This window comes from Branchiostoma lanceolatum, chromosome 13 (genome assembly GCF_035083965.1).
Source record: "Branchiostoma lanceolatum isolate klBraLanc5 chromosome 13, klBraLanc5.hap2, whole genome shotgun sequence".
NCBI lineage: Eukaryota > Metazoa > Chordata > Leptocardii > Amphioxiformes > Branchiostomatidae > Branchiostoma > Branchiostoma lanceolatum.
The window spans coordinates 7,831,776-7,857,039 of record NC_089734.1 but is presented as its reverse complement, the minus strand read 5'-3'; the positions used below and the strand labels follow the sequence as shown (position 1 = coordinate 7,857,039).

Sequence of the window (25,264 nt, the reverse complement as noted above, 5' to 3'; positions counted from 1 at the left end):
GCACAATCATGGTAGTACTAAAAGACTGCTATGGGAATCAATGATATGACTTTATAATTATAAGTCAACTCTTATTTGTGATTTGTAACGCGCCACAAAGATCAGCATCAGTTGGAAAGAAGATTTACTTCAACATGACTTAAGACATGACTGTTTTTGTGGTCAAGGAGATATGATATGGAATGTGTTCTCTCTGACCTCATCCTATTCATCAGGTATTTGAGAGACGTCTTGGCTTGTTCCATTGTCTCGTCTTCCTTGATCACATCAACGCACACCTTAAGAAGTCCAGTCTTCTCTTCCAGGGAAAACTGTGGTAAAACATACAGAGGCTCTTAAGGTCGAGATCATAGTTATACAGTAAGTATGGGACAGGGTGGACTTTATCAACATTATTTAGGCCTCTGTACTGTGGTACCAAATCCCGCAAAGCTATACATTTGTAGAGGCATGTGGTTTCGTAAGAGTCAAACAAAATGGTGGAAAAAACTGGAACAATCCATTTTGAAGAGGATATGGTATGGCTATTGATATATGTGGAGAGGGGAATAGGGAGTGAATTCCTGCTTTTTAGTTTATAGCATCAAGACCATACCTCCTCTCCTTGCATGTTCATGATGAACTCCATGCGCTCGTCTGTTGTCATGCTGTTTAGATCCACCTCAGGAGAGCCGTCCGGCTTCTCCTCTTCAGGTGATGCAGATGCCGCTTCCGACGGCTTAGGCTTAAAGGAAAAAAATACATAATTATACATTTTCTGTTTGTCTATGTATAGTCTAAGCACAAATGTATTTCGGGGGGAAATTGACCGAATTGCGTTTCCCTGCTATAAATGTAATTACAATCCGAAGTGAGAAAACAAGAGATACCGCAATATTCAAGATCTTTGTGTACCTGCTCATCCTGCGGCATGAGGTGTGTGTCAGGGAGAGGAAGATCTTCTACAGAATCATACAGATCAGAATCCACGGCGGATGACGCGGCGTCAAGTTTCTCCTCCTCCTTCACTACATCAACCGGCGAAGACGACTGGTCAGAATCTCTGTCATCTGTGAATTGACACGACATAAGAAATAATGTAGACCAAATTACTAAGATGATAAGCATATCACTTCATAGCATGCCAAAACATTTATATCATTCCCAACTCTATGCCAACTTCAACGCTTTCGAAGTTCTTATGGAGTCAATGAGCATTTTTTGAACGCAACAAAGTGTACAAATGAATTGATTTCATGGGTACCTTTTTGGACAAATGTTAGGGCTGTGACTCCTCCGTCCATGTCCATCATCACCCACAGTGGCTGATCAGTGGGTAGGTCGGGGATGAGAACGCCCTTGTCTTCCTCATTCACGGAGTACATCAGGTTGCCTACTCCGCTGATAAACACGGTCATCACATCTCCCGGAACGATGCGCTGCCTTCTTATCCGCATCGCCCAGTAGCCCTCCTTGTTTGTGAGATGCGGAATGGCGTTCGGAGGGAGACTGTCTGAATCTACCGTAAACGGATCGACAGTCGTCACTCCAAGGACGAGGTCGCCTTTACTGGACCCCTGCCGGTCGTACCAGTACTCGGTGAGCTGTATGGAGACTTTTTCATCCACAACAATGGGCCTGTCGCTGAAGACTATGCCGCTGCCCGGCTTGGAGGAGTCGAGCAGGAGCCGTGCCACACTCCTGTCTTTGGTCAGGAGGACTGCGGTGCCGTGGACAGAGTTGAAGCACATAGCTGCAATATTCAAACAACAGAGTAATCCATTAGTGATAATGTGTGACTTAGTACGATAGGAAGATAACAGAAATATAAAAGGGTGGGGAAATTGGGATGTGATCATCATGCAATGAAATATTATGATGACATTAACTTACCGTCTATTTCAGCACTTGGTGCTTGCGGGGCTGGGTGTGCCTCTTGTGGGGCTGGTTGTGCCTCTTGCTTTGCTCCTTCGGTCTGTGATCAACGTAAAACGGCAAATTCAGTTCATACCGAGGATGGGTGAATGGGGAGTATTTTAAAACATCGGAAATGGAATTATTTCAATAAGGGTTATTTGATGTTCTGAGGTCATACATTTTCAATATCAAAGTTAAACTAGATTATTTACCGCTTCAGTTGCCCCCGCAACGAACACCCCAGGCTCCTCTCTGATGTCTGATTTTGTTTCCGTCAGTGTCCTGAAAATGACAAAAACATAAAACACATCAGCTAGGTTGATGAAAGTTAGACATCCAGGTAGTAAGATGCGGCTGCTTGAGTAATTATTTTTGGCGCACATCAGCTAGGTTTAGTTGTAGGTGAACCGTGTAAAACCGCAGCGTATTTGTGGAGGTCTATTGTAAATGTGATCATAATGATGTCAACTAGCAGGTGATTTTCCTTTTGAAGTATTTCTTGACTATTCATGACATTATAATGATATCATGCAGGTTTCTCTTTTCACTCACCTTTGAGATTCAACGACGACCTCTAGGGCCTCCTGTAGCAACGTCATCTCCGTCGGGAAGATGATCATATTCTCCACCTGGCATAGTGTGTGCATAAAATACAGAAGTTTAAGAATATTTTGATTCCACCGTGTATGATCAAAGGTAACTCACATAATAATTCTGTGTTTTGAAGATATCAATGTTGTTATTTGATGATTTCAGATAACATGATCGCAGCGCAACCTTGAGGACCTTTAAAACAAGGACCTTACCTGGACACACCCTGCGGCTGCAAGAAGATCCAGGGCAGTTGGTGGGAGAAGATGGCGAACATGGCGTGACGTTTCATCGTTGGAGTTGTACACAACATCCCTTAGTAGAATAAACATGTAATGTTAAAGGACAAGAAACAACAGTTTATACAGAATTAGATGTGATACATATAAAGTTGGCCTTCATGCATATATGTTTACATTTTGTTCCCAATGATACGAGATTAACTAGCGACAGTTACAGCAGTCACGGTTTTCAATACCTATCCAACCAATATCAAATATGTTATCATTGGAAGAGTGCAGCAAAGTCTCGTATCAGCAATACTAAAAACTTAAGCTAATTTAGAACGTGGATATCATATATGACCCAAACATAATGGTGGTTTTATCCAAGTTTCTGCTCAACACGTACCTCAACATTTTCTCCAGGGCAGTCAGAATCAGCCAGGCCTGTTCAGGTGTCTGCTCCTGCAGCAGTTCTGCAGCCTTTGATTTGAGTCCATCCAGACCAGTCTTAGGCTCTTGTGGTGCCTGAAAGTATCGTTTGCAGGAAAATAACACGTAAGTAAAAACATTTTTTTTCCATATTTCCTACTACTTAACAACGCCATAATGCTACATTTTTCAATACGCGCAGCCCTTGTGAAATGGAGGGCATTCAGCACCAAGGACAGCAGTGTTGCATTAAAGGTTTGATAGTCATTCAATGAATACAGAACAACTTTGAAGGTACGACAAAAAAACGTACGTCTAACATTCATCAACGTAACTTTGAAGGTAATCCAACACCAGAGAAAGTAGTGTTGTTATGTCAGTATGGTTGTCAGTAACCATGAGGGTAATTCAGCACCAAGGACAGTAGCGTTTTTCTCCACACATATTGCATTTTTCTCACATTAGTATGAACACTACTTCATTATACTCTTTATACACAAAGTAGCAGTGTTCAATGAGATTTATTTACCTCTTAATACGTTGTATTATGATTACTACCAACACAGATAAGCTTCCATGATAATTTGTTACCTCTTCTTTTGGTCCATATGCAGTATCAGTTGCCAGGTCTTCCCCAGGCGTGGTAGTTTCTACTGCATCAGACCTGTCAGTAGGTGTCTCTTTATGTGCAGTCTCAGCTTCTGCTCCCGCCACTGTAGCTTTCACCTTTTCAGTACTGTTGGTAGGTGCGTCTAGACGTGTAGTGTTAGCAGTTGCTTCTTCTTCAGCTGTCGTGGTTTGTGTTTCTTCAGAATTTTCAGAGGGCATCTCTTCCCCCTTAAGTTTCCTGATTCATTTTGATGTACAAAGAATAACAGTTTACACATACTGTATATCGATATATCTTTCTCATTATAATCGTTCATTATCTTCCTAAACTGCTAAACATTATTTTCAATATCTGTTTAACAAAAGCAGCCGTGAGTACATGTAGATAACGAGTATAAGCCTATTGGTAGATACTTTTAGACTTGGTTTTCATGGGCAGATTTGAATAATTTTAATGAAAGCATACAGGTACCGATGCTTCATTGCGATTCCCTTAACAGTATCTACATGTATAAAACTGACCTTAAGGATTCATCCACTGCCTTTAATGTCGGCTCCAGCAGGTCATCAGCAGATGACGGCAGGACAAACGAATTGTCCGACTGGTACCAAACAAAGACGGCATTAGATAGGGAGTTAGGTATGGAAATGATATATGTAATGGGCATGGTATAGACATGTGGTGATGCACATCTTCGTTCTGTGGTAGATAATGAAGCCTGTACGCAAACGTAACATCATTACTGGGACGACAATTATTATAGTTGCAGCAGACACTAGATCTACACAAAATCCGATCTTTATAGCATTGGTAAAGGTTACGTAGAGTTAAGTCTTCTGGAATATCTTTTTTTCCTAGCAGAGCTAGATAACAAATCTTGTTTACGTCTTAGTATATTGAAATTGAGTGGGCAGAAATGATGTCCCTACCTGAACCCATCCGATGGCGGCCAGTAGCTGTAAGGCGGTCGGCACGTCCATGATATCACCGGAAACTGACTTGTTCCTCATCCGGACCTGTCGGTACTTCGGGTCCCCGGGGTTGTCAAGGACGTTCCTGCGAACGGGAATTCAGAGAATTTAAAGATAGCTAGAGATGAGGGCTATGATAAATGGACAATTCTAAGATATTCTAAGAAAATGATGCTGTTTTAGGACAGATCTCAATGCAAAACTTCCTACCACATCTTTGGGCTAAATCAACAATGTTTAATTAGCATATCTCAACTCTTATATACTTTAATTTCTTAAGCCCCGGTCACACTAAACTCACGTCGTACCTACGATGCACGTACGATGCATTTCCCGTACAACGCAGGTAAATCGCAGGTAAATCGCAGGTAAATCGTAGGTAAAATCAGCTATCGCAGAGCGTCGGGCAATGTTCAAAATTTCATCAAACGTCGTACGATTTTTATAGCCTCATATTTAGGCTTTATTGCGGCCTTTTTATCTAATGATGAGGTGACGAATTCATAAATTTCGACCATGTTCTGATGGTTTCAGTTACCCTGATGTATTGCCGATGCTGATGCAAATTGTAACCATCATAAGACAATAGCAACCAGAAAACAGTGCGCCCGTAGAATAGCCTGCTTCCAAGTTTAGATTTTCTACGTGTCTGGTCCAGAACCAGGCGTATATAATTGCTTTATGTCTGTATACACCTGGGTTTATAATTTGATCATACCTCAGTCCTATCCTGTCTCTATTTTCAGTTTCAGTTTTTGTTTGACGTTTTGTGCCTATTATGTGCTTTCTTTTTGATGGACAATACAACTGGCCTGTCATATTCTTTCTCTGGGCCATCCGCAAACTGTTCTCTTGGCAAACTAAAAGTAGAGACAGGATGGGACTGAGGTCTGATATAATTATGAACCCACGTGTGTATAGCCATGAAACAATCGTATGCATCACCTGCGCGCGATACTTGATCTGACACGTGGAAAATGATAGCCTTGAAAGCAGGCTCTTCAGCGGGCGCGCTGTACACCGGTTGCCACTGTGCTCTGGTGGCTGCACTTTTCAACAACATCGGCAATATCAGGGAAGACTGAAACCATAAGAAAACGATCGAAATGTATACATTTTTCACCTCATTGGTATAAAAAGAAGGCCGTAGTGAAGTCTGTATTGGGGGCAATAAAAATCGTACGGCGACGGAGGGAAAATTTTGAACATGTTCAAAATCATCTTTAGCTGTATTTTTCGACGTAGGACGCTCGGCGATGGCTACTTTTACGTGCGATTTACCTGCGATTTACCTGCGATTGACCTAGGTACACTAAAAAAAACCATCGTACGATGTACCTACGTTATATGTGACCACCACTTTGTATGTGTTAACTATTACACCCGGTTTTTCCCAAACGTACGACGTACGGCGCTGTCATGACGGAAGAAACCCCATCGCAGGTACGACGTGAGTTTAGTGTGACCATAGCTTAACATACATTACCATCAACGTTTCAATCTTTTTCGAAAAATAGCTTCTTTGTGTTTAACCGCATACCTTGTAATCTGCCGAATAAGAGTCAGCGACATTGTGGCCCTCTCCTTGCCTGCTTCCTCCTCCATGGTTTCGATACATGCTTGCACAATCTGTACCCTGTCTTCTAGGGAGGCCTAAAGGAGACAAGAGAATAAGGCAATGTCATGGGGTTGGAGCCTAAAACCGACTTTCTTAAGCAAATATAAGAAAATATCACGTTGACAAAAATTTAGGAAATGGGTTCCCTGTGAAATTGTGACATTGCTGTCAAGTGATACCACAAGAATAAACGGCATTGCCCGATTCAAGTCATTAATAGGGACATAATTTGTTATCTTCACCCACCTTTGTCTCAGCTAACCCATAACTCGGATCTCCTGTACCTGACAAATGTAAAAGTATCCATTAAAATGACGTGAATATTAACTAATATTTAATTATTTGACCATAGTTGGGTATGGTGAAATGACATAACAACAGTAAAACACCAGGAATGTGATATCGGACCATTAATGGTACGACAAAATGTAAAGATCATACCTGAACCAGAGGCCCCCTCTTCAGATGTGGAGGTCTGAAAAATCAGAGTAGATTGGAATGAAATTTATGTATAGAGTTTGTATGTATGGTTGTCCAAAACGTATTACTCTGTAAAGGCATGAAACAAAGTATCTTACCCCAATGCAAATTATGTGAATTGGTACTTACTGATCTCCCGAAGAGATGCTGAAGCTCCGACTTCAAAATTGTTTCAAAGAAAGCTGACCTGAAGAAAAGCAAGCAAACAATCATCTTAACTCATTCCTAGTCATCTTTGTCATATAAATTAGATTTGGGCATTGATTGATCTGTATCATAAATATACAACTATATCCAAAATAAACTTACGGTGGATTTTGAAATGTCACAAAGAATAGTTGTATTATGACTCACCCCAGTTTGCCCAGTACTTCAGATGCTATGTTAGACTCGTCCTCTTCATCTGAGAGAAAATAGAAAGCTGGGTTGATAAATCATCATAGATTGCAACATTCTATCATATTTTGGGTAAAAGTACTTTGTAAGACAGATGGCAAGCATCTTTGGATCACCGACTAGAAAAACGAAACTCCTGTTTCTTACCTTCAGAATCAGAGGAGTCGCCATCTTCGTTTCTCTGTCTGATGGCATTTATCAGTCGGATGAGCTCCTCTGGAGGCTGTTCCTTTGCAGGATCCTGTGTAGAATAGTACAAAATACTCATTGTTAGCTTTGTGTAAAATAAGAGCAACGTTTATATTCACTTTTCATTAAAAAGATAGTATTCTAAAAGCACATTATAACTTCTAAGCAGTTTGCCAACTGCCAGTGTGCTATTGGGGAGAAGAGGAGATAAGTTGTGTATAACATTGTGAACTGCTTCTTACCTCCACTTGTTGCTTGAACTTCTGAAAGGCAAAGGCGAGCCTTTCTTCCTCTGTCATTGTGTCAGCGTCCACAGTCGGTGTGGCGGGAGACTCGTGACGTTGTGGTGCAGGCGTGGCCTGAAAAGTGAGGTATGTAAAACGTAAGGTAGGAGTTATGCCTGCTATGTGGTTTGGGCATGCCGGCATAATCTAACCTACCACTATTAGTATACATATGGTGAATATGAACTTGATAAACACGACACTCTATCATTCACCTGACAGAATTGCTGAAAGTCTAATAGCACACCTTCACTCTGTACGTACGTCACAACCATGTGTGCGCTGTTACCATGGAAAAGACAAAAATGCACTACAGAAGGTTACAATGTTGAATGGTTTACTAACCTCCCTTCCTGCGCTCTCCCTGTCGTCTTCAGCAGTTTGTGGTGTCTCATCTGACAGTTTGCTTGTTGCAGCAACAGGAGAAGTGGCGTCGTCTGACTCAAGGCCCCAACCATCCCAGGGCATCCTGAATTCATAGCGGCCTTCTTCGTCTATCAGCGATATAAAGGAATACACGTACTCACTACGATGCTATGCTTTTGTGACAAACAAAGGTTTACTGCAAAAAATGTTTTTGTTCTCCCAATACTAGAATGTAGAAGAACAAAACAAGATGATCGCATGTTTCTTCTTTATGTGACACGTGAGTAAATTTGCAACCCACCTTTATATGTGAGAGTCATTGCTCCACCGTCCATGTCCAAGATTGCCCATAACGGTTTGTCAGTCGGGATGTCGCAGAGATGAACCTCGTCCACCACGTCCTTCAGGGTGTAGGTCAGGTTCCCGTCCTTATCCAGGTAGAACGTCAGCTCGTCTCCCGGGCCCATGAACTTCCCCTTTACCCGCCGGGCCCAGTAATTATTCTGGGCAGTCCAGTCGATGATGCAGGCAGGTAGGTCTACTTGAGACAGTGTTGAAGGATCTTCTGTGGTTAGTCCCAGGATCACGACGCCTCTGCCGTCCTCGCTGTACTTGGATCTGTACTCTGAGATCTCGACTGTGATCTTTTCGCCGATTTCGATTGGCCTGTTGCTGAAGCTGATGGCACTCGTGTCGTCATCAGTGGCATACAGACGCCGCATGGTCTTACCGCCATCCTTCAGTTCAAGCGCGTTGCCATGGACACTGCAGAAGGCAAGCCGCTGCCTTTTGTTGCCAGCTATTAAAGGATACAGTGCGGTTGGGTCTATGTCAATGAAAATATTGGGTGTGGTCAGGTGTCCTTTAAGCATGACATTTATATGGAAAGATTAGAAAATTATTACAGACATACAGGTAAACAGACAATCAAAAAGCAGAGAATAGGCAAAGTCATTAAATGTCGCTTCGCAAATGAATTCCCTACCGGTCTTAGCCGGGGCCCAGGCTTTAAGTCCTGGCGCTGCAAACAGTGTCTCCACTTTTGGAAGTTTCTCCACCTTTGGCGCGATCTTTTCCTCTGTGACTTTCTCTTCTGCTTTCTCCTTCTCCTCTGGAGGTGTGGTCGCCTCCTTCGGTTCTCTCTCCACCTCGGCGTTTTCCCCATCTTCAGGTTCCAGAGGGAGGTCAGGCAGTTTGCTACAGTTAACCCAATATCATCAGCATTAGACAGTTGTACAAGGCGGCGGCACAATTCAGCCACTCTAAGGTTTCTCCTCCTAGTCAACCTAGCCGCTAGCGGAAGTCGCTAGGGGAAGAAAGCACCTATCCACTTCTCTTGTCATTTCTTCGGCAAACGCATGTCACATCCCACATAAAAGTGGGGGTAACTATAGTATGTGGCAACGTTCAATTGCCGAAAGCTGAGTCGAGAAAAGACGAGTATCACCTACCCTAGAGATTCCTCAACTGTAGTCAAGATGTGATCAAGATGCTTGTCACAGTACTTGGGGAATATCAACTTGTCTTCGACCTGCGAAAGATGATAAACAAATACACATGTATTAGGATTAATTTAGGAAGATATTTCCGGCTGCCTAGCATGTCTCTTTCATTTTCGACACCTTTTAATCATTGTAATCTTGTAATTATTATGAGAATGTATTGGACATTTCCAAACCTGAATCCATCCTGCAGTGATCATGAAGTTCTTTGCTGCCTCTGACCGCATGCTGATCCTTCGGCATCTGTTGTCTGCTGGGTTGTCACGGACTCTCCTGATTGGACAACATGAACGAACCATTTCAGTTTTGATTTAAATGACCTATAGTAGTGCATCTAATGCGTTATGCAGTTACATTATAGTCTTATGATGTTATTACTTTCGACTAAAAGGCGCCGGCGAGGCACGATTTTGTCACAGATTGTATAACAAAAACAGGAATAAAAGTTCGGCACATGCCATCAACTCATCAAATTAAAATTTGCAGATCTGGATGTAAAAGTATCTGTAGACGACAGTGTGTTTAACTCAATGAACTCAATCGAGACCACACTGTGTAGATCTAGATGCGGACAAGGTGATGAATGTGAGTAGGTTGAAACTACCTTGCCGCGTCCCTGATAGTGGACAATGTGATCCTCGTCTGGCCTGTTGTCTCCTTCTCTTGGATCTCCTTCATACAAGCCTCTAGTGATGATTTCAGATTATCCTGAGGATCCTAAGAAAGACGAGATGAAAATACAGGTTTCTTAAGTTAAATACATGCAATCATACTTCGATAGCTTTGGTCTGTTAGGCATTGGAATGTCAGTCAAACTTTATCCGTTTATTACTTATACCGTAGACAACTTCAAATGATCAAGTTTTCAATTATCAATGACAGACTCAATTCTCACTATGGCGCTCAATGCGAACGTTATCGAACTATGATATCATAGGCACAGTGAAAGATATGTAAAGAAACTGTGTCTACAATAATTTGCTTATATGGGCAGACGACCACTTCTATAAAACTCTTGTGCAAATAGATTGAAAAGATTGCCACAGATTTGCTGTACCTCAGATGTCTCAGTCTTCTCTGGGGCCGGACTTTCGTCTTTATCCAAATTGCTGCAAGTTAAAAAAATATAACAGTATTTCAGTGCTGCCAACAATGCAGTAAACACCTTGATTAAGGTAATATGAAAAAAAGATATATTTGCTGTTGTGATTTTGTCTCTTACCACAGCCCTTCTTCCAAGGCAACCAGGACTGGTCCGGTACCTTGGCCGCCATACTGAGGGAAGACTAACATTTCACCCAGCTGTGGAAAAAAAGGAAACATGATTCGTTACAAATAACTATTTTGCTGTTTTAACAGATTATCCTTTAATGATTTTATAATTTCTAACGCTACCTCTGGTTCAAAACAAATGAAGCACTGCTTGTATCTCTCTTTGAGACGTTTTCCTTTCACACGAATAGATGAAGAGTAGAAACTTGACGCTTATTCTTAGACGTAAACCAAGGTAGGTTCAGTGGTACAATATTCATTAACCTTCTTCCATCCTGCTTTCAGGAAGAGTCGATGTGTGGTTGGGGTGGCCGTTATGGCTTCAGCGTAGGGAATGTCCCTGGTAGTCATCTTCCGGTAGTTGTCATCCTTGCCTTTCTTATTTGTGACGTTGCTGCAAATATAAAATGAGACAGCATACATCGTTATCTTCAAATGTTTGTTTTCTAGAGTGACCAGGCTTTATAGTTTTATTAAACATTCTGTGTAAAATATCGGCGGTGTAATGAGATGAGCATTAACGATAAAACACCACACAGGGATAGCCTGCATTGAACACGAACCAGCATTGATAAATTGGCTAGTACGTCCTAATGGCTTACGTACAATTTAAAGATAATGTATTTATAGTTATTAACAGTAGTAAGACAAAAGAAATGGTTTTGCAAGAATCAGGGCATCACTTTAGTCTCACTTTGTTATTATCCACAGAGTGGTTAGAGTCAGTTTCGCCTGTTCGACTGTTTCCTTCTCCAGGAGTTCATTCACGGAGGGCGTCAGCCAGTTCTCTCTGGGCAGGTCCTGAACGATGGAAAGGAGTAATAGAAAGTTATGAGGTGTGCTAATAATGTATTTACTTCAACATTAATGTCAAGTTGATGGTCTTGCAATGAAATATCATCTATAAGGTAGACGAATCATTGAGAACTAAAATTGAGAACATTTTGCAGGATTTAACTCCAGACATAAATCTCTCTTTACCTCAGTAGACAATACGTCATGATCAGCGCCTGCGCCGGGAGTCTCCTTGGTAGCATGAGCGCCCGCTTCCGCCACAGGTACTGTGGAGGCAGGTTTTCTTGGTATCTCATCCACTTCTTTCATTTCCTTACCTAAAAATGTTTAAACGCGATCGTGAGGTCAATGGAAAGGCTGGAGAATCATATGATTGTGATAATCACACAGCCATGCAACAAGCATGATAATATATACCAAAAACAAAACTCACCCGCAGGTCCATCGGTACTACTGGGTGAGGTCTCCCCACTAGCTTCGTGGCCCTAGAGTGTAAAAAGAACAGGGAACAGTAGATTATCGTCCAAAGACTGATTCCAGATGACCGCACAATTATTTCCTTCCATAATCAACATTAAATAGTTACCAAGACGGTTGACATTCCACAAAGAGAAAAATTAACGACGGGTATAATATTATGAAGAGTTCCATACCTTCTTACTTTCCGCTTCTTTGTCAGTTGTAGAACTGCGAAAACAAACGGAAACGTCAGTTCATTACAGTAGAGTGTAAAATGTTCTATTTAGTGTGAAGGTTATCCGGAGGGGCAATTATAACATAATCAAAGAAGTTATCTAGTCTAAGATGTCTAGCGTTTCTGTCTTTAAATGGAAATGTGGATATGTTTATGCATGTTAACATTACACCAAGAAATACTCAAAAGATACCAAAAATGCGCATCAATGAAAACGGCCTTACGGAATGTTTTCGGCGATGTTGGATAACAGAGTCGCCACGTAGCTGCGGTCCTTGTCTGTCAGGAAGGGCGCCTCTTCATCAGAATCTTGTTTCTCTTCTGGAGAGACAAAAATAGTAATCAATTGTATTTGCTAACTTAATCACATATTCAGCAATATTCTGAAATGTAATGATAGATAAAGGACCTTTTTTCAGCTTTGCCACAGGTTTATGTCTATTGCGCTCAATGGGATGCAAACAAACTTGCCTATGTCGACAAAGCTGACTGCAGTGGTCGACCCAAACAAGTCCACTACTGCCCACATGGGCTTGTCAGTTGGGATGTTGCAGACGATGTCAATCTCCTCCACAGGCCGGTCTGCACCAGATGTGTACTCAGAGCATTTCAGGGCCCCACTACTGCTGACGTAGAGCGTTAGAATGCTGCCAGGTTGGGCCACGTCGTCTCCGATTGGCTCGCTCCAGAAGCCGTCATCGTTTGAGAGGTAACTCAGAAACTGTGGCAGTTTTTCTGTGTCCCATTTGATGGGGTCTACAGTGGTAACTCCAAGCACAACAGCGCTGTCTACTGTAGGGTCCCTATCTGTGATCTGAACAGCTATCATCTGATTCACGCCAAATGGTTTGGCGCTGAAGGTGATGGCATTGCTTATGCCGCCCTTGCGGTGTGCGGCTTTCCTGTCGGGTGCCAGTGCTATGTTAGACCCACGAATGACATGGAACCTCGTGTCTTGTGATACCTTGATGCCAGCTGGCAACCCTGAAAGGTTTAATGAGATAGCTGTGTTGCTTTCAATCGTGAGGTGCGGGCAGATTGGCATGTTGCAAGATGCCACCACTGCTTATATACATGGTGATTCTACTTCTTGTGGTAGATGCCCATACATAGACAACATAAGGCATATGATAAGTGGGCAGATACGAACATCTACATGACAGTGTTTTGCGTTGTAGTACTTTGATGCACATGCATAGGTGGTTTGGTAACATTTTTGTATCCTGTCACAAAGACTTCCATGCATTTGTCCCACCTTTGACCAGTTTGGGAGGTCCCTGCGGGGCTGCCTCTGCTGTACTCTGAGGGACGAAGGCATGTGACAGATCGTCTGAGTCACCAGGTGTCTCCCAAGGTAAAGAACTGCGTAGGAACAAAAAGGATGTACAAATGATGACCAGTTGTTGACAGAGTGCGTCTGACGCAGTTGCAACAAAGTTGGAACAGTTGAAAACTCCAGTAAGTGTGGACGCAATGTTAAGACGTAAAGGCAATAAAACATATTCATAGATTTGTCTATGAATACTACATAGAACTCTTGATTGCTGAATTATTACCTCAGTAAGTCATCAATGATCTGTAGTGTTGGGTTGAGCAGGTCATCGCTGGATCTGTCGAAGACCATGGTATCTTCAACCTTTGAAGGAAAATAATGTACACATGATTCAAATCAAATTCAAGCTAATTGATATTGGATTTAGCAACTAGCGGTTGCCGATTGTGCCATGCTCTTCCCAAACCGGGGAGTACTTAAGAACAACATATCTAATAAGCAAGGTTATTTTGACATTATTTACCTGTTGCCATCCTGCTGCAACCACGAACTGTTGAGCATTGGTGGATTTCATCACAGTCTCCTGAAACGTTTTGTTCGCCACCCGGATTTTCCTGAACTTCTGGTCGTCAGGGTGCTTCAAAATGTTGCTATCGTAAGGCAAAACAGATCGGTGAATGACTGTAACAAGCTTTGATAGATATAAATCCATATGATTTTACCGTTCTTTCTTGTGGTCTGTCCCTAACAGATCCACAACTTTCAACTAACTTACAGCGTTACTTTAATAAACAACGACAGAATGTGGAAAATAAGGGTTAAAAGAAGATTGAAAAGGACAACACAATTCAAGATGCACATGACGCCTCTTACTTGGTCATTCTTCGGACAGTGGTCAAAGCTTCTCTCACCAGGGACGGATGTTCTTGTTCTTTTGTGATGGCTGCACATGTTGAAATGATCTGAATTTTGTCCCGAAGAGCGTTCTGTGTGATAAGAAATAGCTATCAGTAGGAATAGATGAGTCTCTGTGATCTTGGTTTCATCGAAAATATGTACTTATTTGGTATACTGTATGTAAGGTTTGCGTACTGGAGTTTTAAGAATAAAGAAAAATTACCTTTTCATCTGGCGGTTGCGTTTCTTCGGTCGCCCCCTTAGAGTTGCTCTCAGCTGTAGAGTAAAAAAAAATCACATAAAAAATGGGTTGCTTTGGAAAAACAAGCCTCTAGTAAAGCCGAAGAATTAGTTCTTTAACGTTCCAGATCATTTCTATTATTACTCAACAAACAGATGACAATATCTGCTCCGGTGCACACTACAAATTTCACTAACCTTGGTTTGTCGTGTGGGAGAACACAGTCGTGTCCTTTTCTGCAAAGCTTTCTTCCGGGAGGGCACTGAAATAAGACGTGCAAAGATTGGGTTGATGAGTAGCACTGATAAGCAGTGAAAATGCAAAGATATGCAATACTTTCATATTCCATTGTCTCTTTTCAAAAGAACAAAACATCTGCAAATATTCCAAACTTCTTACCTCAAACTCTCATCTAGCGCCTCCACCGTAGGTTGCAGCAGAACATCACAGGTCCTGGTGAAGACCATCATGTCGTCAACCTGCGTTAGTTCGGACAGAGGAAACAGTTCGAAAAGTTTGCAGTAACCTGTCTAACGAATGACCAAGTATCATATCATCTGCATCTTTACATCCACAGGGCACATAAAAACATCAGAAGTTGATATGTTTCCTCTGGTGAAATAAATAAACACACAAACAAACAAATATTGTGTTCTTTCGTATTGTAAAATCTTCACTCTTACTGTCCATGGTCTGAGTATCTAACAGATATATCGGCTGAACTCATTACCTGACACCATCCCGCAGCGACCATGAACTGTTGGGCCGAGTGCGCGCGGAGAATTGTCTCCTTGAATTCGCCGTTCATGATGTAAACCTTCCTGTTCTCTTCTTCATCTCCATTCTCGATGATCTTCCTACGGAATGGTAGATCAGCGAGTGAAGGAATGTTTAAGTTAAATGGATGTTAATATTTACATTACTATCTAAAAGTCACTCACTCACTTACTCACTTACTGACTCTTACTCACTCACTCACTCACGCACGCACGCACTCACTCACTCACTCACTCACTCACTCACTCACTCACTCACTCACTCACTCGATCACCTATTCGTGAAGCCCAATAGGGCTCCTTTCATAATCATTTTCCCGCATACCTTATTCTTAAAAATCATTATATTTCATTGTACATGTACATATATATTTTGTACTCGGAAACTAGTATTTCAACAACGCTTACATGGTGAGTTTGTGTAGATATCTCAGCGCCTTCCTGGCCCGCTCTGGTGTCTCCTCCTCCCGGATAACTGCCGCACAGGACTTCAGAATCTGGATTTTGTCCATCAGCAGATTCTGTGTGGAATTCAACAACAGGATGATGTCAAGACACTTGAATATGTACAGCACGGCTTATGAGTTAAAATTCGGTTGATGAAACAAAAATAGGTAATCAAAAATATGTGCCTGCAAAGCTAGTGTGCTGTGCCAACGGCTGGTTGATACTTTAAGTACTTTTGACATACCTGTAGAAAGCCCATGACAACGTTGATGTCAGGGGGACTGTCGGGTCCTCCCCCTTTCTTCCAGATCACCGTGGCCTTTTTCTTGTCCTCTGTATAGTGTAAATGTACAAAGGTTGACGGTCTTGTGCTATGATACAAATGCCTTTATGATCTACTCCTATATTGTAGGTAGTTTCTGAAATAACGGAATCGTAGACTGCAAGGAAAAGGTAAGGCACACTTAACTCCAAGGTATTTACCAATTAAATTTATCAAAGTTGGTACTATGATTTCACATGGTTTTGCAATGAAGAAGTGTCTAAAAAGGTAACATCTACAGTCTACGTGGAATGTTTAGACTTATTCAGCTTACCTCCATCAACAAACTTGACTGTTTGCGTTCTTCCCTGTAAGTCCAGGACAGCCCAGAGCGGTTGCTCGGTCGGGATACTCGCCAACTGCAGCTTGGACATGCCACCGTTGACGTTGCTAGAGTACTCCAGATTCCCGTTGCAGTTTACGGAAAACTTCAAGAGCGCTCCTGTTGTCATAAGGTCATGGTCAATCGGCCAGACCCAGAAGCCGCCGATGTTTTGCTTATCGAAGGCGAGGGACGCTGGTAGCTCCGCGGGTTCCCACGTCGCGGGGTCCACCGCGGTGACGCCGAAGAACAGAGCGCCGCTTCCCTTGTCGGTGAACCCGGAGAACTCGACGAGGACTTCGTGGTCCACCTTGATCGGTGTCGCGCTGAAAACCAGGGCGCTGGCTGTGGTGTGCTCGTCTGATACGCTCAGACGGTGTGCGCTCCTCTTGTTTGGGGACAGCATGACTGCTGATCCGCACACGGCGTGGAATGTCATACCTGGATATATGAAAAATGAGTTGGATTGACGATGAAAACTTTCTTCCAGCAATATCTGAATGACAAAAATCATCATGAGCAGTTATTCGTGTTAACTTTGAGCATGTGATGAATGTAGTATATTCATAAACAGGATACAGAACATATGAGATATTTGAGGACCCCTCCCACCTTCTTGCTTGTCTTGCTGGTCTCTTGGCGGGGGTGCCTCAATCGACAGTTGCCTTGATAGCTGACGCACAGGTCGCTGACGCTGAGGACCTGTCAAGAATAAAAGCAATAGGTGAGTAATCACTAATATCTGTTTCGACGAAGATAGCTCATGAATGAGAGACAGAACACGATTTGCTTACGTCGATGAAGGATAGGCATCCAGGTAATGAGATACTCAATACAAAAGTTACTCAAGTCACTCTAAAAGGTTAACATCATTTGGCGAAGGTGTGAGGTCTAGTATTGAGCATGAATTGTTCACGTACCATCGAGGCTGACGTAATGTTGCTCCGCGTAGTTGCCGAGTAGTAAGGGAGGACCGGTGACGGGTGCGTCCGTCCCACCGTTCGGTTTGACCTTCGTGAGGAAGTCGTCCCCGGGCGTGCTGGACACCACGTGGATCTCCCGGCGCAGGACGGACGCCAGGGCCATGAGCACGATGTGATCACCCCACTCTCCATCACGGGACATCGCAGCAAGGTAGTAATCCCACTTCTCATCGGGGACAAAGGAGCGCAGGTGCTGCTTACCCTCCTGTAAGAAAATGTATCATATTATTTGAAGCGACACGTGTTTTTCTCTCCAGGTTTTTGGCAAAAGGGCTGGGGGTTACTAGAGACAACTGGAGGTCCAGTGCGGAAAATAGAACATCCTGGATAGACATGTCTACAGCTGCCATGCATCAGCGGATATTTGATTGCTTTTGGCAACCCATTTATTTCTACATTTGATTTTGTGATCACAATCATTCTAGTTTCTTTTGACTGGCAAATGATAGCTTCTTTATCCTGTAAGTCTTACCGTAAAGGGATGGCCCCGCAGGTAGTCCACCGCCTTGCTCCTGAGTTCCTGGTGAGTCATCTCCGGGCTCTGTGTACGCCGCAGCTGGTCGGACACCACGTGAAACATGCAGTTCCCGTCCATAGGCACGTGACTGCGGAACGAAAACCCCAGCGTGTTCACGTGAGAGACCAGTCTGTTGTAGGCCTCCATCTGGACGAAGATGTCCGGGTGCATCTGCTTCAGCAGTTGCAGCATTCCAGGGTCCATTCCTGTGTGAAAAGGATGGTCAGCGAAATAAAGTAACCAGCGTACTTTGCATAACGTAATATTTTCCACAAAAGCATACTGTATCCTAACATAGTGTCATATCCAGCACCATACATGGAAGGTTCCCTAAGAGTAGAGGAAACTGCAAACACATCTTGGGGTATATGGCTATCTTCAGTCAATATTGACCGTGGTAAAATCCTAATTGAATTGAGAAGGCAGGGCTTAGGGACCCGATTTCAGTACCAAGGACATCGCCCGCGGACATGTCACACCACCACTTTTTTTCCGGCAGTAACTGTGATAAGACGTAAAGAAAACACTATTGTTGTGTCAGCACATAAGAGTCACCATTCAGAAAACCGCTAGTATATGTACCACAAGGTAATATTGGTGATGGGACATTTTATTAGAGGAAACTGTGATCAGTGTGTCGGCATACCTGCTGCCTGAAAGTAGCTGGCTGTCAGTGTTTCTGTAGACGTTGTGGAGGTGGTGGTTGGGGGCCCTGCAGGTGAGGCTTCTGCTGCACCATCTGCTGCTGATGGTACTTGGTCTACAGATGCTGGTACTGGATCTGCAGATGCTGGTACTGGACCTGCAGATGATGTTGCTGGATCTGCAGTTGCATCTGTTGTGACAGGCGCTGGGGCCGTATTTTCGTCTTTGTTTTCCACAACATCAGAAGATTCGGCCCTACCCTGTGGCAAAAGTGATACAGCTACGTCAATGCCGAGAATATAGTTAGAAACCGTTAAGAAATTAGGTATTTCAGAATCTAAAGTGACACCGGCTTAGGATATTATTCCGTCAATTTTACCTCAACAGTCACCGTCTTCGGGTCATCTGCGGTCGTCTCTGACGGGTCTGGGGTGTTGGTATCACCGGGAGTGGAGCCAGCTTTCTCGGGGACTACTGGTGTTTCTGGAGACAAAGGTTCAGCCTCTTCCATGCCACTCCCGCCTGATAGAAACAACAGGAAGTTACGTTGATATTCAAGAGTTTTGCGCGCTTTTGTAGGGTCGGCAAAACATTAGCACTCCTAAAGAATTATAGTCACATCACAAGCATCTGTGGGAAATGTACAGTAGTTTGTAAAGGGCGCCAATAGGACCCTGAGTTGAGTGTTGATGCTTTCCATGCTGACGATTGACAATTGTAGTACTTTGTTCTGTGCACAGTTCTAACATATTGTATGTGGCCCAGTATCATTGCTCGGCATTACCTGTAACTGATGGTTTTTCTGCCTCGCTGTTTCCCGTTCGGACATGTTGATGAGGCTCCTCCGTGGTAGGCTGCGGGGCTAGGATTGTGTCATCAGCTGCGGGTTCGCCTTCTACACATCGGTAAACATTCAAAGAAAGAAAGAAGGAACAAAATTTCATTCATAAGACCATAAACTGCCCTTTTCGAGTAATAGCAAAAGGAAAAACTTGATGACATGATATTGTCACGAGGCCCGTTCTTGCTCATTACCATTATGATATTACAAATGTTAAATCAAATGCTCCTTTCCCTCGGTAGACCAGCTGAAAAAAGCTTCCAAATTAAATTTTATCGTCTGGAGTTATTTTGGATCCAAGGGTTCGTGTCGTGTTGTAAGCAAACCAGATGAGATAAGGGCCATTATATGTTGTGGTGAGAGTTTAATGGACATTTCTATATGATATGTAAGTCAAAGCGGTCAGCGCCGGCCGGAGTAAAAACGTAACGGTGAGTCCGCGGGGGATGTCCTTGGTGCTGAAATGGGGGTCCCTAACCCTTACCATGTTATCTCGATTTCGAGTGCGTACGTTGGGCCGTCCCGTAAGAATACATAAATCATGACGACTTTACCTGGACTTGGTTCAACAGCAAGATCAGATGTTGTTTTGTGGATGTCCAGTTCTGTCTGGCCGGTCGGCGTTTCCGACGGCTCAAGTTTAGGTTGACCTGACGTACTCGATTCTTCCGAAGTAGCCGGAAAGACGCTAGTAGAGTCGTCGGATGTCTTTTCTATGTCTGGAGGGAAAAAAGACACTATTCAAACATGTGGTACCAGTGTCCTTATTAAGTAGGATTCTTCCGAAGTAGCCGGACAGCCGCTTGTTGAATCGTGAGGCGTCTTCTCTTCGTCTGGAGACACTCAAACATGTGGTACCAGTCTTTATTAAGTAGGAGCGTGAATTATATATATATATATATAAAATATTTTGTTTATAAGTCACATATTAGAAATTGAGTCTATGGAGAAGGGGTGATTATACAGTTGTCTCTGTGGTATCCTGCACCTTTTTAAAAGTCGCTGTACATCATGTTACCATCAAATGACAACAGAATTGTTCAGAAATGTTCGGAATCCTTATCAAAGGATCACAAACCACGACCAGTACCTACCGGGACTGTTGGTACCATCTTCGTTTAACTCTGTACCGGAGTCAGAATCGTGGGAAGTGGTTTGGTCGCCTTTCCCGGTCCCCTTTGGTACGGCTGGAGTATTCCCCATCTTCAGACCAGACTCGGGGGGTGGGTCCACTGAAATCCCGCCTTCTCCTGTTTTGTGAAACGACTGTTTTACGGAGAGTGCGTACTTGATACTCAAACATCATTGATAGATAAGATATGAATTAGAGGTTTTGATATCGGAATTTCTAATAAGGAAATGGTAGTTTCCTCCATAAGAGTGAAAGCAAAAACGAGAAAAGAGAATGGATACCAATACAGGATTAACCAAAGAAAGTTGCTATTAATAGATCTAACTTTGTTGTACAGGATATTGCACTTTTTGCACTTTGTTGTAAAAGATATTGCACTTTTTGGTATTTGTCCCAATGGACAAAAATCATAGAATAAAATCAAAGACCCGACAGTCATGATGTGATAGATAGCCCCTTCGCGTTGTTGCCTTTCCATGCATGGCAATACAACTAGTCTTAAAACTGATATTCTTCAGATTTTATCAATATTTTCGGTGGTTTACGAGAAAGTATAATTGAACCATGCCTGTGACGTCAGTGTGGTTCTCCATGTCTTACTGCGTCGGCGCAGAAAGGCTGTCACAGTTGACGTCACACTCTGCAATCATAAACGTTAAACGTACACTTAAACAATTTGGGATGTATAATTTCAAGGATTTTTGGGGAGAGGGGAAACTAACTACGAGTAGATAGAAATAAGGCTATCTAGTAGAAATACAGTGCGTGCATTGAAGTTGTACAATATACATGTATTAGAATGTTACAGAAAAAAAAGAGGACAAGGAACTAGTTTCTTAAAGCTCTTCCCCAAATCTTTTGAAATGGAATAGTCCTCTGGTTCGAACGAACAACCACATATCACCTTTAGCTCGCTGTTTCTGGCCACATGTATTATTACATAAAAGAAGGAACGACACTAGTGGAAATCCTGTCCCAGACACAACAGGAGGCGTGTCAAGTGTTAGTCAACCTTGTTTCCCTTCCCCTTTATCATATCACGTTTAGCAGTGACGCGATGCCAAAGGCCTTTGCATTATGCCTTAATTGGGAGCGTCAAACTATAGACCGATCCTGTCGAACACCATATCGAACGAATAGAAGACCCATAGACCCCCCTGTTCTATTCAGCCCACCTCCGTCAAAAACAGCGTTGGCGGGGCAGAAATGGCACGTGTAAAGCAGGGTACGTATATCTGGGACAGGTTTTCCACTGTATTGGTTGAATGCATGCTGAGAACAAAAACGAATTTAAAAAGAAAATAGATCAGGCACTCAAGGAGAGGAAGCTTGTACCACATGCTGACTACTACAAAGTCCGCTAGCGCAGAGTTTCGTATCTTCAGCTACTGGTGTGTGAAACTGGTTAACTTGAAAGTGAACAGGGAAGTAAAAGGATGCATTTCAATTCTTAGTTACTAAATACCATGCAGCTGTTATGCATGCAGTCAATACAGTAGGAACCCTGTCACAGATATATGAACCCTGTTTTACACGTGCATCGGCTGCTTGTCAGAAACTGGGCGCTGATGCCAACCGACAAGGGAAAACTATGCAGCGCATACCGCTTTAACATTGACCGAAAACATTACGCTCTCACCGCAACTAAACCTACCCCCTCCATAAACAACTCTGCCCGGTGGATACAGTCTTCAACAAAGAAGACATCGCATTCTTATTTGGCCCGCTCTGAAAGGGTTTCAGTGCCACAAAAGCTAAACCGAAGTCAGTGGCATTATTTTCAACCTAGTCGCGGCCGCCATGTTTGGTCCGTCAAACCCTGTTTTTGACGGAGGTGTTCGAAATCGAACAGGGGGCGTGGCCTTGGGATCGGTCTATTGTATAGACCGGTGGGACATTACATTTTGGGAACTGACACATTTTGATGGACTGTTTTGTTGCACTATTTTTTCCAACCATTTTCTATGAAATCTTTTACAGCTTATAATTTTCGGGAATGTTAATAGCTCTGTGGCTGTAGAGGACTTATATAACAGACATAAAGTCAAACCTGCAAATGACATATGCAGGATGACCTCCAGTACCCCTTTCGACTTTTGCTTCTGTCGAAAGTTAAGTTCTCGTCTCTCCCCCACCGTGCAATGAGGCGTTTCCTATTACCTCACATTGAAAGCCGCCATTTGATATGGACATTGTGTTAGATATGGATATATAATTTGACACACCAATACAGTATAGAATATTATATCTTAGTGTGCGTACAACGATTAATAAAGATCGAGTGTTGGCACCGGAGATGATACATAGCCTCTGACCACATCAATATATACATGTATATTGTTCTTCCCATTGTATACTCTCCAGCATGTACCCCCTTAAAGTTGAAAGTACCTAGTCAAATGACTGGAAATGTTTATTCACGAGACTGATGTAAACACGAAGCACGTAATGATCATCGTAGACAATATATGCCTTATCATGACTGGCCTCCGCCCCGGTTGGAACTTCCCGTTTCTGTGTTTGTGTTGCGGGTTCAGAGGCCACGAGGCAGATCACATGACGGTGGGGGTTCCCATTCTTGGTACTTTATGGCCCAAGTTCCTCTTTTCCATTTCCAAACAACTACCGGTACCGTAAGACGCATAATTATTACTAGTATTTTATGGGGCTGTGTGTCTATCTCAACAAATAAATATTTTTATTAGTGGACGCATGGCATAGACCTTCTAACACATATTGCCCAGCAAGGTTTGACGTTTTCTAATTCTTTTAAAAATGGAATAATAGTAAATATATATTCAAAATCCATCCCACTAATATTTCAAATCTTTTTAATGTTTCTTTTCGGAGCTTGAAGGGGCATAAAGAAGGCTCTGTTTAGTTGTTCTCCAAGCTGAAGTTGGGCTCCGACTTGTTTTGGACGTCCGGTTTTAGGCGTTTTTATCGCCTAAAAAGAGAACCTAGCAAAATAGCAGGTATGATCAAACTGCGCCAAAGAAGTCCAAAACAATCCGGACCTTAACCTCTGCTTGGAGAGTACTAGTACTGTTCATTATCCGTCGAAAGCCGGTAGAACTGGCATGGTGAAGTGTATTTATACGGTCACGGTTGAGCCGACCAGACATGTACGTGACGTGGTATCGCTGCTATCGCCTGACTGTTTGGAAATTCCCCATGAATGAGCATTTATTTGATCTTTGGCCGTTGCGCATATAAAATGAATGGCACTTTCTTTTATTAAAGAAGCGCTGTCTAAACGAGATTTATGCTAAGACTGTGACAGGATTTTTAAGTCGAAAGCGCTCCTCAAATCGATATCTCAGCAAGTTACATAGTTTAACACAAACCTGAGTTTTCGTACGTTGTTACATGTACATGTATACACTGAGGGAACATATCGATCCATGCAAGGGATAATTCTAAATAAAGTTACGGATGGAGAGCTATACAGGGATCCAACCAGAGGGATCAAAGTCCAGTAGAGGAACAGAAAACATCCGGAGTATAGAGCATAGGACACAGACGGACTACCCGTTGAGCAGTTTCACTTTCGACAATGACCATCATATTTTTTGAATGACCGCATTATCATTACCAATATATGCATCGCTCGGCGTGTAAGGCATAGTGTCGTTGGCTGAAGGTAATCTAAGCATTACCAACGTAAAAATTAAGCATTACCATCATCAAAACACAAGTCTGGGTACACAGCGAAGTTTTAGCTCAGTAGCATGCAACAGTCACCGAGGTATGTACATTGGTATCGTGCGCCACAGCCGAATCTGTGCAATGATAGTGTAATAAAACGGAACAGGAATAACATCCCATAGCTTCTTTATAACAACATTAAGCTGCATACATGTCTAAGTTAGTAGCACCAACGTAAAATTCCTCCGTATGTAGCGTTTTCACGGGGAGTTGCAACCCGGAAGTAACGCAAAAGTGAAAGCAGTAACAAAACGTAGCGTTCTCACCTAAGGAAACTTAAAGGCGGCAGTTCTTGACAACGGTGTCTTCAAAAGTAGAGCAGCTCTAGCAAAGACAACTCTCCACAACGATGTTGAGATCAGTTCTGGCCAGACGGTGCATTACGCGGGGTAAAAACCCCAGCGCCAGCGAAACAATGACTCAGGCTCAATGGGAAGTCCCATATAATACAAGCCCCACTGAAAAACAATTTACCCATGATTCTCTGGGGGAGAAACAGGTGGAAATCCCGGATGACGTAATGTTTTCACGACCTTTGCACTTGAACTTTGTGGTTAGAAGGCCTGTGTATAATGTTTGTAATATAATATATTCTTTTATGGCTTTTAACTGTTGTGGTACGTCCGTACGATGTATTTTGCTAACACGAGCTAGTCGACTAGCTGGGTAATAGGCACTTGGTAACAGTAGTTTCGGTAGTAGTAGAGCGTGAGCTTTTAAGAGCGTAGTTTGAAGGGGGACCTTTGAACGAATATTAACAGGGCCACTTCGTGTTTGAAAGATCGTGGACGTTATCTCAATATTTCGACATCAGCATTTTTTCAACATGCAGTCGTTAAGTAA

At 42.8% G+C, this 25,264-nt stretch overlaps 2 protein-coding genes across 2 annotated transcripts; both read right to left on the bottom strand.

The window, feature by feature from the left end:
• Nucleotides 1-6: 6 nt before the first annotated feature.
• Nucleotides 7-11,206, bottom strand: LOC136447219 (uncharacterized). The gene is made up of 29 exons (XM_066445936.1): nucleotides 11,093-11,206; nucleotides 10,779-10,858; nucleotides 10,614-10,665; nucleotides 10,161-10,264; nucleotides 9,733-9,829; nucleotides 9,506-9,585; nucleotides 9,040-9,251; nucleotides 8,356-8,853; nucleotides 8,034-8,182; nucleotides 7,647-7,763; nucleotides 7,363-7,456; nucleotides 7,174-7,222; nucleotides 6,949-7,006; nucleotides 6,781-6,814; nucleotides 6,586-6,623; nucleotides 6,262-6,374; nucleotides 4,680-4,806; nucleotides 4,272-4,351; nucleotides 3,732-3,987; nucleotides 3,118-3,236; nucleotides 2,703-2,802; nucleotides 2,449-2,525; nucleotides 2,109-2,178; nucleotides 1,873-1,954; nucleotides 1,244-1,732; nucleotides 895-1,049; nucleotides 596-724; nucleotides 199-311; nucleotides 7-28 (listed from the first exon to the last, which is right to left on the bottom strand). Exons 1-29 carry the CDS (start codon nucleotides 11,177-11,179, stop codon nucleotides 7-9), a joined length of 3,681 nt encoding a protein of 1,226 aa, XP_066302033.1. The 5' UTR covers nucleotides 11,180-11,206.
• Nucleotides 11,207-12,258: 1,052 nt separating this feature from the next.
• Nucleotides 12,259-20,831, bottom strand: LOC136447218 (uncharacterized). Its single transcript, XM_066445935.1, has 22 exons — nucleotides 20,676-20,831; nucleotides 20,136-20,300; nucleotides 19,525-19,635; nucleotides 19,120-19,262; nucleotides 18,742-19,000; nucleotides 18,051-18,301; nucleotides 17,516-17,783; nucleotides 17,208-17,297; nucleotides 16,548-17,036; nucleotides 16,196-16,284; nucleotides 15,913-16,025; nucleotides 15,459-15,585; nucleotides 15,128-15,207; nucleotides 14,926-14,990; nucleotides 14,711-14,763; nucleotides 14,464-14,576; nucleotides 14,114-14,240; nucleotides 13,874-13,953; nucleotides 13,573-13,679; nucleotides 12,789-13,301; nucleotides 12,542-12,638; nucleotides 12,259-12,310 (listed from the first exon to the last, which is right to left on the bottom strand). Exons 1-22 carry the CDS (start codon nucleotides 20,782-20,784, stop codon nucleotides 12,259-12,261), a joined length of 3,501 nt encoding a protein of 1,166 aa, XP_066302032.1. The 5' UTR covers nucleotides 20,785-20,831.
• Nucleotides 20,832-25,264: the final 4,433 nt, after the last annotated feature.

Bases quoted from the DNA above. Each gene is read 5' to 3' on its own strand.
- LOC136447218 (XM_066445935.1), bottom strand. From the start codon at position 20,784: ATGGGGAATACTCCAGCCGTACCAAAGGGGACCGGGAAAGGCGACCAA. The intron at 14,991-15,127 runs GTAAGAAGTTTG...GTCTTATTTCAG, and splicing joins GCGCTAGATGAGAGTTTGAG to TGCCCTCCCGGAAGAAAGCT. The intron at 14,764-14,925 runs GTTAGTGAAATT...TTTACTCTACAG, and splicing joins CTCCCACACGACAAACCAAG to CTGAGAGCAACTCTAAGGGG.
- LOC136447219 (XM_066445936.1), bottom strand. From the start codon at position 11,179: ATGACTACCAGGGACATTCCCTACGCTGAAGCCATAACGGCCACCCCA. The intron at 2,179-2,448 runs GTGAGTGAAAAG...TGTCATTTTCAG, and splicing joins GTCGTCGTTGAATCTCAAAG to GACACTGACGGAAACAAAAT. The intron at 1,955-2,108 runs GTAAATAATCTA...CGTTGATCACAG, and splicing joins TTGCGGGGGCAACTGAAGCG to ACCGAAGGAGCAAAGCAAGA.